This window comes from Peromyscus leucopus, chromosome 7, assembly GCF_004664715.2.
Source record: "Peromyscus leucopus breed LL Stock chromosome 7, UCI_PerLeu_2.1, whole genome shotgun sequence".
In the NCBI taxonomy this organism is placed as follows: Eukaryota; Metazoa; Chordata; class Mammalia; order Rodentia; family Cricetidae; genus Peromyscus; species Peromyscus leucopus.
The window spans coordinates 95103071-95115687 of NC_051069.1; the positions used below are offsets into that span (position 1 = coordinate 95103071).

The 12617-nt window shown below is 53.4% G+C and overlaps 1 protein-coding gene across 2 annotated transcripts in view; it reads left to right on the plus strand.

Annotated features, from left to right (window-relative positions):
- Positions 1-12337, plus strand: part of Poc1a (POC1 centriolar protein A) — a 69806-nt gene extending 57469 nt beyond the window's left edge. For both annotated transcript variants that reach the window (XM_028895324.2, XM_028895325.2), the window contains one exon: positions 11644-12337. In XM_028895324.2, coding sequence (XP_028751157.1) covers positions 11644-11742 — 99 coding nt within the window. In that variant the 3' untranslated portion in view covers positions 11743-12337. The remainder of the gene's footprint in view (positions 1-11643) is intronic.
- The last annotated feature ends 280 nt before the right edge of the window (positions 12338-12617 follow it).

The window sequence follows — 12617 nt, forward strand, 5'->3', positions numbered from 1 at the left end:
TATGTTTTCCCTAGGGTTGGTCCTCCCATGGAATCCCAAACCCAGTTTGTCGGGAAGGTACAGAGCGAGTCCCCTTGCGTGCCTTCTGCAGTTCCTGCTTCCAAGAGGATGCGTGTGGGTTCCACCCAAACCACCTCCGCCCGTCAGTGTTTGCAGCAAGCACGGCTAGCTGCCGCGCAGACTTGGTCCAGAGTGGATTTGTCATCCTCCTCTCTGTACGGGCATTCACGGGCTACCCTTTCAGCCACGGTCAAGCTCAGAACAGCCTGAGCCCCTGCCACTTGGGGGTCTGCAGACAAGAGGCTTGTTTGTGTCTCTGTTAAGAGGCTCCTTCCTGGGAGACGAGGGACTGAAGACATTGTGTAACCTGGGGTAGGGACAGGCTTGATGCCCGCCTTTAGCCAGCTGCAGAGGCAGGCACGGCGAGAGTAAGAACATCTGTCTGGTCCCCAGCTCCTCCTCCCCAGCCCTGTTGCTGGCTTGGCATTCAGTCCACAGGCTCCTGTGGCTTTACAATAGGGAAGGGTCGGGGAGGCTGTTCCCTCCTCAAGTACCAAGTCAGGGCACAATGCAGCCGCCCCTCGTGGCACAAAGCTTATTAGCTGCTCTCCAAAACTAGTTAGTGTTTGTTATTGCATGGGGGGCTGGATGGCAGCTCCCTTGGGGATCTGGCAGACATCTCTTGCTCTCCATCCTCTATCCCGTCTGCGGTTGTGGTGAAAAGTACCCCCCCACCCACGACACAAAGAAGCAGCAGATTGAAATGGGCTGGGCAATGGCTGTGGTTACCTCTGGAGCCTGGGAATGTTCACAGCCAGTCATACGAGATTTCTTCTGAGGCTCCAAGCAGATCTGAGGAGTGGGGAGGGCTGGAAGATGGTGAGCAGGAGTGGGGGCTGGGGACATATGAGACACATGCATGGACCCCTCAATCGGGCTGGTGCAGGATGTGGTTAGAAACGGGTAAGGGAACTCCTGTAATTTGTCCTTGTTCATCTGGAGCCCTCTAAAGGAAGGGTCAAGCACAGAGCACAAGAAGGGGCCTGTGTAAGCTTTATGGCAGGCAGCTGCAGACAGGCCTATTCTGCTCTGAGATTAACCAAGCCACAGCTGACCCTGGGGCTGCAGCTCTCTCTCTCTGCTGCAGTTCCACTGCAGCGAAGCCAGGGAAAGCTGCCACAGGTCCTGCTCTTTCCACTCACTCACTTTGATCCCAGCCTGCACTCTAAGCACAAACCCTCTTCATAGCTTGGGGGCTGGAGCAAGAAGAGAAAGACGTGTTGAGCTTTCACTAGCATGGCGATTGGAAAGAACAGTTCTTTGACTCATTCTGATCTGGGCCTAGCTAGTACCTCTAGAAGATTCAGGGCGGCGAAGCAGATTTTCACTGGTGGGTCAATGGACACTTGGCAGGGCAGGGGAAACTTCTAAAAACCCACCTGATGGCACATGCGCTTCTCTGTCCCTGCAGCTGTCCTGTTGGGCATGAGCTGCAGCCAGCTTGCCTGGCCATGCTGGGGGTTTTCAGGCCGCCCAGCTACAGAGCAGTCTCCCAGGCTTGAGGCTGCAAGAGGTGGCCAGGGTTTCTGCCCCTACTTAGTGCTGTTGGACTTCACGTAGAATCAGCGTACAGAACACTGGACAAACTTGCCTGGCTTCCTGTACTGTATCCTGGGTTCTGTCAGACACCTGGCTTCCCGGGTGGGCCACACATGGCTGACAAGGAGAGGTGCCCAAACCCAGGTCCACGTTGGCAGGACCGTGGTTTGGTATCCTTTTTGGTGTGAGCAGCACTCTATAGGGCCCAGGAGCATCTGGCTTCACAGATGCAGGGGGTGGACCCGTTATAGTGTCTCCTTTTAAGGAAAGGCTGTGCTTGTCGGAAAGGAATTGCTATGAAGCCATGAGAAGGTAAATTAGTCAAAATTCCTTAATCCAGTAGCTAATCCACTGATAGAAAATAGCATTTCCTATACATCCCAAAGAGAGCTAATCCTCAGTAGAGATGGGGCCTGGGCATGTGAAAACATCAGAGAAATCCTATATCCCTGAGATAATGGGAAACAGAGCTCGGACCCATGGCTCCAGGAGCCAAAAGCTTGTGCTTGCAGCAGCCTGTGGGCTGAGGGGGAATGGTTAGCGATTCTGAGGGATTTCTATAGATTCTTGTGTTTTATGGGCCAGCTGTGTGTGCACCTGGGTACTCCAGCATGTCAGATGTCATCATAAGAGGGGACCTCCATTCCTTCCCTCCGGAGTTCAGGCCGTGAAGCTGTAAGTCATCAAATCAGAGCTGAGGTTGGACAAGGAGGAACCCACAGATTCTTTGATTCTGGCTCTGATGTTGTCTCCCCCATTTCCTGCTCTGCTGAAGTCAGGCTGTTTCTCCTCAGGCTAGCCAGAGGAGGGCCACACCGAGGGTAGGGTATTTGGTCTCTGTCCCCCATCTCCCTCCCTTCCCATCCCTTCACGCTTGTCATATCCAGGGATTCAAGTGAAGTGAGTGCTGTTCAGCAGCCAGGCAGACTCACCACCCACTTGAGCTGTCCTTTGGTCTCGGGGAGCTGTGTTCTTGACACTCGCCCAGCACTCAGGACTCAACATTTGTCCATCGAGTACTTTCTAAGTGTGTCTTAGAACTTGTCTGTGAACAAGACTTTTCCAAAACCCTGCCCTTGTGGTACGGACACTGGACGACTGACTGAGAGGCTGCTTGAAGGCCCGTGTTGGCACCCTCAGAGTCGAAAGCCCCTCTGCAACAAATCATTAGATGTGGGCTGTGACCGAGGAGGCTGAGTGGTGGGAAAGACTGAACCCAAACCAGCAGCCTGTCCCCAGGGAACCAAACCGGCAGCCTGTCCCCAGGGAACCAAGTTGGCCCCTCCAGTCCCTTGTCACCTTGACATATAACTGGCCAGGGCACCATTAGCAAGGCAGGGCTTCCTATGTGCACGTGTGTGCACACACATAGGGACATGTACCAAGAGATGAGGCTGGGGCCTGCTAGGGACAGAGCAGGGCTGAGGCAGGCTGCATACCCAGCATCCCACAAGACCTCACAGCAGAGAGAGGTTCCCCACTTACTGCATCTGTTTTAGATGGTGAGCATCTGAGCGGAGTCAAACCGTGCTACAGTGAGATTAATTCCACACTTCCTATCTTTAAAGTGGAAGGAACCAAAGGAGTTAGATCCTGTGTAGCACAGGCCAGGCCAGGCTCTTGAAGCCATGGCCAGCCTCAGCACATCTCCCCAGCCTGCCGCTCTCACTCACAGTGGTGGGCCAGGGTAACTGCACCCATTCCCTCTGACCAAGAGCAGCTAGCACTCCTTAGCCGCTAATAATTGAATCCTGCGTTTGGTGGGGGGAGGGGGGTTACTGGGGAACCCAAGACCCTCCAGAGAGATCTCCTCAGGGTACCCAAATCAGCCCCAGTTCTGGAAACGATTAAAAGCAGCTTTCTGTCTGAGGGAGCTATAAGAAGCCACAGACCCTGTGCACTCCAGTGGCTTAGACCCTCCCAGGACTGACCACAGGATACCCTCTTTGGGACTCCAGTGAGATTTCCCCACTGTCCCAAAGCTCAGCCAGGGCAAGAACTAGGGGTGTCATGTTTCCCACAGTGCACCCTGTTCGCAGCCCAACAGTAAGTGAATAAACACGAGCTGTTGATTGTGTGTTGCGGGAACTCTGAAACCTGTATTTTTACATACAGGGAAACTGAGTCAGGCAACTTAGCCAAGGCCAGTCGGCACGCCGGTCAAATTCAGATATGAACACAGACCATCAAAGTCTGGAGCCTGTTCTCTTGTCATTCGGGCCAAAGCTCACTGGGAATCGCTGTGACATTTCCTGGGGGCTCACACCCCTTCTGTAGCCATGATGAAGGGGAGGACCCCAAGCATGAACTGGGGCCCAGGAGGGAATCCTGGGAGAGAGGTTGGACTGTGCCTTTGAGAAGCAGTGCTGATCTTCTGCCCAGCGCCACAAGTGTCACAGCAAGGAGTCTGAAGTCCTGGGTAGGAGAGGGACATGTCAGAAGCAGTGGGAAGACTGGAAATCAAGGTGACCTAAGAGAGGGAGTCACTAGGAAGCTGAGATGTGTGTGTTGGGGACAGGCAGGACATAAACCCCGGAGTAGGACAAGGGAGGTATGGGGCCACGGTGCTGGCTGGGTGTGGTGTGTCCTGGTGCAGAAGGAGGCCAGAAGAGCATAGGTAGCCACCTGAACCTGTCAGTAGTCCCTTCTCTACAGAGCCCTCATGTAAAGGCCCTGCTGGCTACCTTGTTTACTAGGGTAAAACACCCAAGTGCTACCTCTGTCCAACAGTCCTGCCTTTTCCTAGCCAGAGTGGATCCCTGTCTTGCCCCATCAGACTAGGGAAGATGGCCCAGGCCCAGGCCCAGGCTTCCCTCTAGACTAGTTCCTCCTCCTCCTCCTCTTGCCCAGGCAGAAGGCTTGGTATGTGGCTGGATGTTGGCGTTCCGTTTCCATCTGGTCACCTGGCCTAGCACCTTGTTCATGAGCACGGTTCCTGCTTTCCAGCTCGTGGAGCAAGCCCAGGAGGTTGGCTCCTCCTCCTTGGACTCTGCTATCTCCCAGGGAACAAGACCTGGACATAGGGAAGTGCTCTGGCCAGGGCAAGCAGCAACTGCTAGGAAAAAGGGCCCCAGAGCCAAGTGGCAGTGGGGGTGACGGAGGGAAGCCGCAGTGAGTTCTGCACATGCGGGAGCCCTTCTGAGAGTCTAACCGTGTGTGTAAGGAGCAGAGCTAGAGTGGCTGGCCTACCACATGCCTGAAAACTCACTTCTTCCTTCCTGCTACCATGGCACTTACCGTCAGTGACGGTGAGCAGTTTCGCCAAAACTCAGCCCTTCCAGACTTGTGCTGGCCACAGCAGTGTCCAGAGCCCTCAGGAACCAGAGTCCCTTGTGCTGTGTGTGTAGGTGCCTGGCAAGTGTGTCGTAATGAGAGCTGGTGGGTGTCCTGAGTGGGTCCTTTGGACCCACTGAGTGTCCTGTGGTTCTTCAGGCTCCAGCTTCCACAAGAGAGGCCTTCTGCATAGCTTGTGGTGACTGTGGGAGAAGGTAGCTGTGGAAGGTTCGTGCCTCTGAACGTGTGCCCTGTGCCCTGTGTTCTGAAGTGCCATCCACTCCTCTGCTTGTGGGACCGGGTGACTAGGGTCCGTTCTTCACCCAGAGTTCATTCAGCAGCCAGCAGCCTGCATGATGGTCCCAGCACCATATATATCATCGTCCTTGATCGTACCTGCTCAGACCTGTGCACAGTGACAGCAACGGCAGTGGAGACGTCCTCCCTCCCTTTCCTCTCGGCTGCAGGGCTGGAACCTCTACTCTAACTCCCTTCTTTTTCCCTTTTATTGGGGGGGGGGCAGTTCATATAGGGTTTCTCTGTAGCCCTGGCTGTCCTGGAACTCGCTCTGTAGCCCAGGCTGGCCTCGAACTCACAGAGATCCACCTGCCTCTGCCTCCCGAGTGCTGGGATTAAAGGCGTGCGCTACCACCACCCAGCAGCTTATTTCTTCTTTTATCCTACTTTTCACTTTGTGTTGAAAATCCAGGACAGGTACCAAAACTACACAGAGAAACCCTGTCTCAGGAAAAAAAAAAAAAAAGGAGAAGAAGAAGGAGAAATAAGCAAGAATTAAGGAGAAAGCGTTGTAGAAAGATGCAGGACCAGCCCACCTCAAGAGAAAACCGGCCAGAGAGGGAAAGCGGCCAGGGAGACTACAGGAAGGGGAGGTCAGTGGTGAGGAGGTAGGAGACTGGGCAGGAGATGGCCATCAGGAGAAAGAAGGGACAAATAAAAGGCCACACGACCCAGGGAGAGAATATGTGGACGTCAAGGGCTATGTGCCACTCCCTGAGGTGTGAGGGACAACCATACAAGTTGTACCTGACCTTTTTTCTTTCACTTTTCACCCTTTTTCAGGGGAAAATGTAGTCTCAGGGTTCTGGACTTTCTCACCGCTCTTTACCGTACTCAGAGAGCTCTTCTCTGGAATTAGGGAGAGCCTATAAGTGCTCTGTGGCCACCTGTGAGGAGGCCCTATAAATTTGCCCTGGCTTCCTTTGGTCAGTCAAAGAATGCCTGAATCCCAGTCACACCAGTCAGAGAAGCCAAGACTCTCTCCTCAGTCACCTCAGGCCAACAGAGATACCCAAGCCCAGATTCGGTCCTATGCAGAGCATCTGATGTGACCAGTGTGGGCTTTTAGTCACATGCAGGAGCTGGATTCAACTGTTTGGGGTCCCAGAGCTCTCTTGGGAAACTAGCAGGCCTTCAGCAAATGCCTCATAACTACTGCTGGTACAGAGAGTCATCTATCAAAACGACCCCTGGTGCTGTGTTCCTCTGCCACTTGGGGTGGGGAGCCCAGGTGTCAGACCTCTCAGGCTTGGCATTTTGGTACAGCTTCTTTGAGAATCACCATAGTTGTTAGGTGACTAAAAATAAAGGTTATCACTTTAAAGTCAGCTCCTTTTGGACTGTTTATAAGGCCCTTCATGGTGTTACATAAAATGTCTTACTCGCCTTGAACTGTGAGTGAGAGAAGACACACTTGCCCTGTGAATGTTGCCCTAACGGGAGACAGATCACTGCCTCCCTCCCCTTGCAGGAAAATCAGAATGAAAAGAGAACACCATTGTTGAACCAGTCCTGGGAGGATTTTCCTCCAGAAGCCCAGGATGAGTCATACTGGAAGCCCCACCCCCAGCCCCAGCTCCTGGATCCTCATCTGCTGCCCAGAGCCAAGGGCTGCCTGCTCAGGCACTTCTCACTGTGCTCTTGGTTTTGGACCCCAGTACCTTAATACTTCCTTCCCATCAGTTCCGGGGCTGGCCAGTCCCTCCCTGGCCATCGCCTACAGGGCTCAGCAGCACCCCAGCATTGCCCTTGGCCCTGCCAGACTGGATTCTCCTTTCCTGCATCAGGGGCTGTGGATTCACTGTCCTCACCTCCTCTTCTGCCCCCTCCAGCTGCCCCCCCTCCACCGCAGTGAGGATCCACTCAGAAACACTTACTCTGCTGCTCACTGTGCCTCTTCTCAGACCACTGCAGGCCTCACACTCCCTGTCTCTCTGGGCTTTCTTCTCTAACCTGAGTCTTGGCTCACCCTTCAGAGAGCTCTCTAATTTTGTCTACTTTCCTCCAGGGCTTCCCTTTCTGCAGTCTGAGCCCCCCCCCTCCACCACCCACCCTCACATCCCTGATTCCACCTTGCCTTCCCACAGCGGTGCAGCCTCTTCCAGAGTGCCTCGCGGCTCTTTCCTGCTGCTCTGGGATGCAGTGGGCTGTGGGGCCTGAGGCCCTCTCTCCTTGGCCTCCTGCGGTTGTCTCTTGCCTGGTGAGCTCCTCCTCAGCTCCTGCTCTGCCTCATTTCCTTGGCGTAGCTTGAGGCCAGGCAGGCCAGCACAGCCCCTGGCCAGTGTAAAGCTTGCCTTGTGCCTCCTTAAACCAGTGGGCACCTGTCCGCCTACTGATTCCTGGATAAAATTGTCTCTATAACATTACCTCTTTTTCTGCTCTGTAGACCAGGCTGCCCTTGACTCTCAAACTCACAGAGATCTGCCTGCCTCCACCTCCCGAGTGCTAGGATTAAAGGCCTGTGCCACCACTGCCCAGCTTCTTTAAAATAATAATAATAATAAATTGTGTATGTATGATGTACACACACACACAAGCATACCGCAGCATGCATGTAAAGGTCAGTGGACAACTCTGGGCATTGATTCTGTCCTTCAACCATGGATTCTAAGGCTCAGACTCAGAATGGCAGTCTGTTGTGGCAAGTGCTTTTATCTGGGGAGCCATCTCACCAACCCCAACATTTATCTTTTCTTGCTTTTATGGCTTCTGCCATACCGCCAAACCTGAGTGTTCAGGCAAATAAAAGATGGTTTGCCTGAGGCGAAGGAGGGGACGCCAGTGATCTGGAAAGTACTCTCAGTGTTATCAGGTATGCGGCAGGGCTGCTGGCTAGCCCTGAGCAGTGAGTGTCTTTGGTTTAGACACTTTGGTTTAGTGGCTTGTGTCTAGACACTGGGGCTGGAAGTTGCTGTGACAGGTACTCTCCCTTGGGCACCTGCCCCCTGACCTGACACAGTTCCCTCTGAGGGACTGGGCTAGGGCTCTGCTCTCTGGCCAGAGCACGCTGAGAGACGGCGTGGATCACTGGAGGGCCTGGAAGGCTAGTTCTCATCTGCCTTTGTAGAAAAGAAAATCAAGGCTGGTGGGCTGTGGCATGGACTCCTAATAGTGCAGGTGCACCTTTAAAGTCCCACTCACACTCTGAGAGTAAGGTGTGACCTTATTTCCTAGCCCAGCCAGACCAGACCCTCTGTGACAGGAGAAGCCCCAGGGTAAGCCCCAGGGGATCGAAATGAGGTGAGCAGCTAGCCACCCCGTGACTGGGCTCCCCTGCATGGGCACTGGGCACGAAGAGGGAACAGCAACTGCTTTAGTCCTTGGACAGTGAGGCAGTATTTACTGAGCCTTCTGAGCACCTGACCCTAGTGTAGACACGTGCTCGTCGCAGGTAAAAGTCACACTATGAAAAGGCCACATGCAGTGGCCTAGGTTAGTCCTTACCAGGGGTGCCCCAGATGTCTACATGCCCCCCAGATGCCCTTTTCCTCCCCGCAGTGCTGTGACCCATGCAGACCCCTGCCAGGGCCTTGCTCAGCTCCATCATCAGGCTGTCAGATGCCCTGGCGGGACTGTTCCATCGCTGGGGAGAAGGGCACATCATGTGCTGGAGATAGAGCCGAGTCGGTAGAGTGCGTGCGTCTAGCTTGCACAAAGCCTTGACTTGATACCCAGCACCAAACTGGGCGTTAACCAGGCTTGGTGACTCATGTATGCCTATGATCCTAGCACTAAGAGTCAGAGGCAGGAAAGAAGTTCAAGGCCATCCTCAGCTTAATAGTGAGTTCAAGGCCAGCCTGGGCTGCAGGAGACCTTGGCCCAAAACAAAGGAAAAAGAAGAAAAAACTAGAGTTTTTCTGGGAGGGTTTACAATCCAAATTAATGTGAGTTACAGTCTCACTGAGATACCACAGCAGACGTCAAGAACATGGTTTCAGCTTAGATGCAAGATTGTAAAACATCGGTAGCGAACTTCTGCCCTCCGGGGTTCCCCCATTGTGCTGTAAGCCTGTATTTAAGACCTCCTCCCTCCTTTAATAAACGGCATTCGGCATTTAAAAAAAAAAAAAAAGCCAAGTTACAACGCAGTAACCAGACTTCATGGGAGAATCCATGACAGCCAGCCAGACCTCCTCCAAGAATATAGAAAGCATTCAACATTATGTAAAAGCCTGTAACAATGCAGAATCTTTCTCTTGTTCTTTCTCTGTTGTAGAATATTATTTTAAGGTGTTTAAAAAAAAAAAAACAAAAAACATGGTTTCCAGGTCCCAGCTTTGTCATGGTTTTTGTGAAAATGAACTTGTGTACTTTATTAGAGTAGGGTCATCAAGGAGAAAATGTAAAGCTGAGGATGCCAGGCAGCATTCTAATGTACAGATATCTAGAAAGCCCCTTCTGTCCAAGCCCATCCTTAAGGCTCGAAGCACATTAAGATCAATGGGTCTTGGAACTGCCTGGTAGTTACCCCCGGTGCTCACTGCCACCTGGCCCCTTGGCAGAACAGGCTTCGGGGCAGAACGGACAGGGGAAGTGTCGTCCAAACATAAGGATGGTGTGACTCTTCAAGCCTGGCAGGGAGTGAAGCTAGAGAGTAGTGGGGAGATGCAGGTGTGAGGGGCACCCTATAGAGTATCCTTTGCCAGGCCTGGCGTGCTTGTCTAGCACCCCACCAGTGGAAAGGTTGAGGCAGGAGGATTGCCACGAGTTTGAGGTTAATTTGGAGTGCATAGATCAAGGCTTCGAAGCAAGGAAGGCGTCCCCCTTCAGAACTGGAAACCAAGTGTCTCCGGTGGGCCCAGCACCCTCCATTAGTGAGTGGCTATGAACCAGAGGGTGCTTTTCTCTTCCATTTAATCTAATATGGACGTATTTAAGGACCGCATTCCTGCTGGCCTGAAGTATGGGCCTCCCTCCGAGGGAACCAAGTGGAGGCCCCAGTATTGTCATTGGTCCAACGTCTCTTGTTTTCCGAGTCCACAGTCTCTGCATTTGGAAATTGGGTTCCTGTTAAAAATTTTAAAAGGAAGGAAAAAAAAAGTCAGAAAAGGAAATGGCACCAGCCAGGCTCCCCCATTGTGGCCTTGAGTCTCGACTGTCTGTCGGAAAGGGTCTGGAAGAATTATTTTGGCAGTGTGAGTTTCACAGCAGCCAATGGAAACTTCCAGGAATGCTGCTCGGGCCAGCCGGGGGCTGTTTCCACTGCCACTTTTACGAGATGCAGACCCGGTCCTGGCTGGCTGGCTGGCCAACTTGGGGATGTGATGAGTTCTTTGAGCTTCGCTCTGCCTCTGGAGGTCCAGTTCATGTTCCACAAGCAGTGGTCTTTCCAGGTTCTGCCCTATGGCCCAGTCCTCCCATCCCTGGCTAGCTCATTCAGAGGGGCACCTCTGTGACGTCTGACGTCTTCACAGGAGGCTGTCCACATTCACAGCTGCAGTGAAGGGGAAACTCTCTCCCAGAATGTCTCCATTTTATCAAGTGCGTGAAAGCTCTCTTCTGGATCAAGCTCGAGCCTTCACGGGACCTCAGGGAACGGGACAATCTCTCTTGAGAGATATCACTGGTGAAATTACATGACCTTCCTAGTGCCTGTGGTCACCAAGCGTGCTGCGCTCACAGTGGCCTGGCCTGCAGTGACCTTATCCCCAGTGGCTGGTGTGGCCTTCATGTATGCAGTAGGCACTCAGCAACCCTCAGTGGGGGAAATGAAATGACCAGCTGAGCGTGGGTCAACCCAGCAAGTGTTAGGGTACGTGTGACTGGTGGGACAGGCTGGGATGGGTAGCCCCTCTGAGAAGTATGCAGCTGTCCACTCCTGACACCGCCCAAAGCCAGAGGAAGTAGACCACTTTTGTGGGAGCCCTGTCTGCAAGACGGGTCTTGGTCCGTGAAGTCACACAGCCTCAGGTGACTGGTGTGTGGAAGTAAGTGGATCAACGTGGCATTGCCACTTGCCAGTGATCACCCCCATCCTCACCCCCAGGTGGCACTGTCTCACTCTGTCCTCATAGGACCCACACAAGTAGAGCGCCCACCCTCTGGGCTCCGGGGACTCACTCCCAGCTTTAGCCCCTGCCCACCTTGGGAAGAGTTCCCTCAGCACAGGGCTGTGTCCTGGGCAGGACCCGGTGAAGTAGTGTCATTTGCGGGGTAACTTCCTTCCCAGAAAGAGATGGTCCATGGTCTCTGGTGATAGACAGAGCCTGGGCCAGGCTAGGGGTCAAAATTCCTTATGCCATGATTGTCTTGGGAGAAGGGCTAAGGGCTGTGAGATCTGCCACCTGCCTCCCCACAAGGCATCTTTTTCTGCCCACAAACTCCAGAGATGCCCACAGAAGGCACAAGAGGCCAGGCAGAGCCCGTTGGTGGGAAGCGAGGCACTGGCATTGGGCAGCAGGCTTGGTGGCTTATGGTGATCCCCAGGGCAGCAAGGTGGGCCCTGCGTCCTGAACTGACCCCTTTGTTTTGCAGACAGTGTCCATCCTGGAGCAGCGGTTGACCCTGGCAGAAGACAAGCTGAAGCAGTGCCTGGAGAACCAGCAGCTAATCATGCAGAGAACGCCATCATGATCGGGGGCAAGAATCAGGAGCTCAGTCCATTAGGGATTTGTACGGGGACATGAGTAAATAAATAAAGGGAGCCACATCTGTGCCCAGTCTGGGATTGGGTGCTCCTGCTCCCCCACTCCCAAGTGCTGCTTGTACTGGAGCCTCCCCACCCGACCATAGGACGCTCCCAGTGGGCAGTGCCACACAGAAGGGAGACTTGAGCCCCTGCTGGCAGGACCACACTCAGTTTAACCAAAGGGAACCACTTGGACTGTGCGCTTCCTCAGAGTCCTACGATGGCGGCGCACTGTCTAGAGAGCCTTGCTAGGTTTTCATTCACCTCACCTTCAGGCCCCTGACTGGCTTCTAAGTTGGCAGCTCATTGCTTGGATGAACCAAGAATTCTCTCTCCATCTGACCACCCCCTTCCAGAAAGCCCCCAGTCGGCCCATCTGAGTCAGGTTTGTTCAGGAACAAGCTTGGTGGGATGGGCAGGGCCTTTGCAAATTCTTTAATTTCTGTCACCACATAGATTCACCAGGGCCTGTGCCTTCTTCCTCTCTACATTCATGAGAAAAAAGGAATCTGAAAATTAAAACCAATTTGACTGACTTGTTGCAGGAATGGCTTGTTCTGGGTAAGACCTAATCAGTCCTCCATCCCAGGGCCCGTAAAGAGAATCACAACAGCAACAGGGGGTTTGGGGGTGCGTTGTTGGAGGATTGTTTCTGAGACCAAGGATACCCTTGTTTGCGCTGTTTAGGGGTGCTGGAGGGCAAGGGTAGCCAGAGCCCTGTGTACTACCCACCTTCCCCTAACTGGCTTCTGTCAGAGTGTGGAGGCCCCAAGCACCCTATTTCCATTCATTCATGAGGGTTTCCAGGGGCCCCTCCTCC